General features: G+C 24.5%; 1 protein-coding gene across 2 annotated transcripts in view; it reads left to right on the top strand.

Moving 5' to 3' along the window:
- The window catches only part of LOC106789347 (A disintegrin and metalloproteinase with thrombospondin motifs 7-like), a 68,754-nt gene that overhangs the window by 53,422 nt on the left and 13,905 nt on the right, over positions 1-1,427 (top strand). For both annotated transcript variants that reach the window (XM_014753484.1, XM_014753483.1), the window contains exon 3: positions 861-1,012. In XM_014753484.1, the coding sequence (XP_014608970.1) occupies positions 870-1,012 (143 nt within the window). In that variant the 5' untranslated portion in view covers positions 861-869. The remainder of the gene's footprint in view (positions 1-860; positions 1,013-1,427) is intronic.

Consider the following 1,427-nt stretch of genomic DNA (forward strand, 5'->3'; position numbering starts at 1 on the left):
TCGATACGATAACACCATACGTGATATCACGTATGGTGTTATCGTATCGAGTTTCACCGCAATATCACCAAACCGTGTCCTCGTGAAATGAAACCGTTCTTAGTAATCTGGTTGATTAAAATTATGCAAAAACAAAACTCCCATATAAACTGTATAAACTGTATAAACTGTATTTAGTGGGAATAGTAACTAACTATAAGTTTAGGTATTACCATACGGATATAATATAATAGGAAAACTTTCGTTATTATTTTATCATTAAATATTACGAATATATATTATATTGTTTTGTGAGTTAGAATATTAATCATTCGCGAAGAGATTAATTTTTGTTTAATATATTTAATTATACTATTCATTTTACAAACTTTATATATATATATAAATTCATATGTTATTTTGTCATAAATTATTTTACATGCATATATATATATATATATACGGATATAATTTAAATTATAACAAATTGTAATGAATATACACGTAAAGTTGCGTTGAAATAAATCTAGATAAATATGAAATGCAATTTGATATTCGATCATACATATTATATAAATTTAAATAATTATTAAATATCCAAATAATAATCTAACAAAAAATGATTCTCGATATTTATTTGATTTTCAAATCCTACTAATTTACCATGTAATTTAAAGTATCGTTTTAAATTTCTTTTTTTTTTATTATCTTTCGAGAATCTAACTTATAAGTTAGATATTTTTTTGTTAAATATGAAAGAACTAATGATTTAATCGCGTATCACGTGTCAGTAATAAACTGTTGATGTTAGCACGAGTTTTTCACACACACACACACATACTTTCATTTGATGATGATTATTATTCTGATTTATCTTAAAGGTGTATCATATGCTACAAGAGAGAACTCAATTTGGAATTGGTCGGGAGAATCGTGCTAGAGGTAGTTGGGGTACCTGGAGCAGTTGGAGCGAATGTTCCAGAACTTGTGGCACCGGTGTTCAATCTCAATCACGAGAATGTGTTCCTCTTCGGTAAGAAAAATTATCGACAATTTGTTTACAATTATAATAGAAAATAATCAAATTAAATATCGTTTGTGATTTTTTATCATTAATTATTTATAATTCGATTAGATTAGATTAGATTTTCGATTAAATATTATATTTATTAGAACAAGATAGAAAACGTTTAATTACAAAAATATTTATTAAACGTGTCATTTTTTATATTTTAATAGTTAACAAATTTTTCTTATTTAACACACACATAAGAATAAAAATTCTAATGAATATATCTACACATTTAATACATCTCATATCGTATATTAATATTGTGTATCTAGTAACAAATAGAAAATAAATTATTCTTATTTAACACACACACACATATACACATAAGAATAAAAATTCGAATGAATATATCTACACATTTAATACATCTCGTATC

The sequence above is a fragment of the Polistes canadensis genome, unplaced genomic scaffold (genome assembly GCF_001313835.1).
Source record: "Polistes canadensis isolate GaletaPanama2010 unplaced genomic scaffold, ASM131383v1 scaffold_179, whole genome shotgun sequence".
Lineage (NCBI taxonomy): Eukaryota > Metazoa > Arthropoda > Insecta > Hymenoptera > Vespidae > Polistes > Polistes canadensis.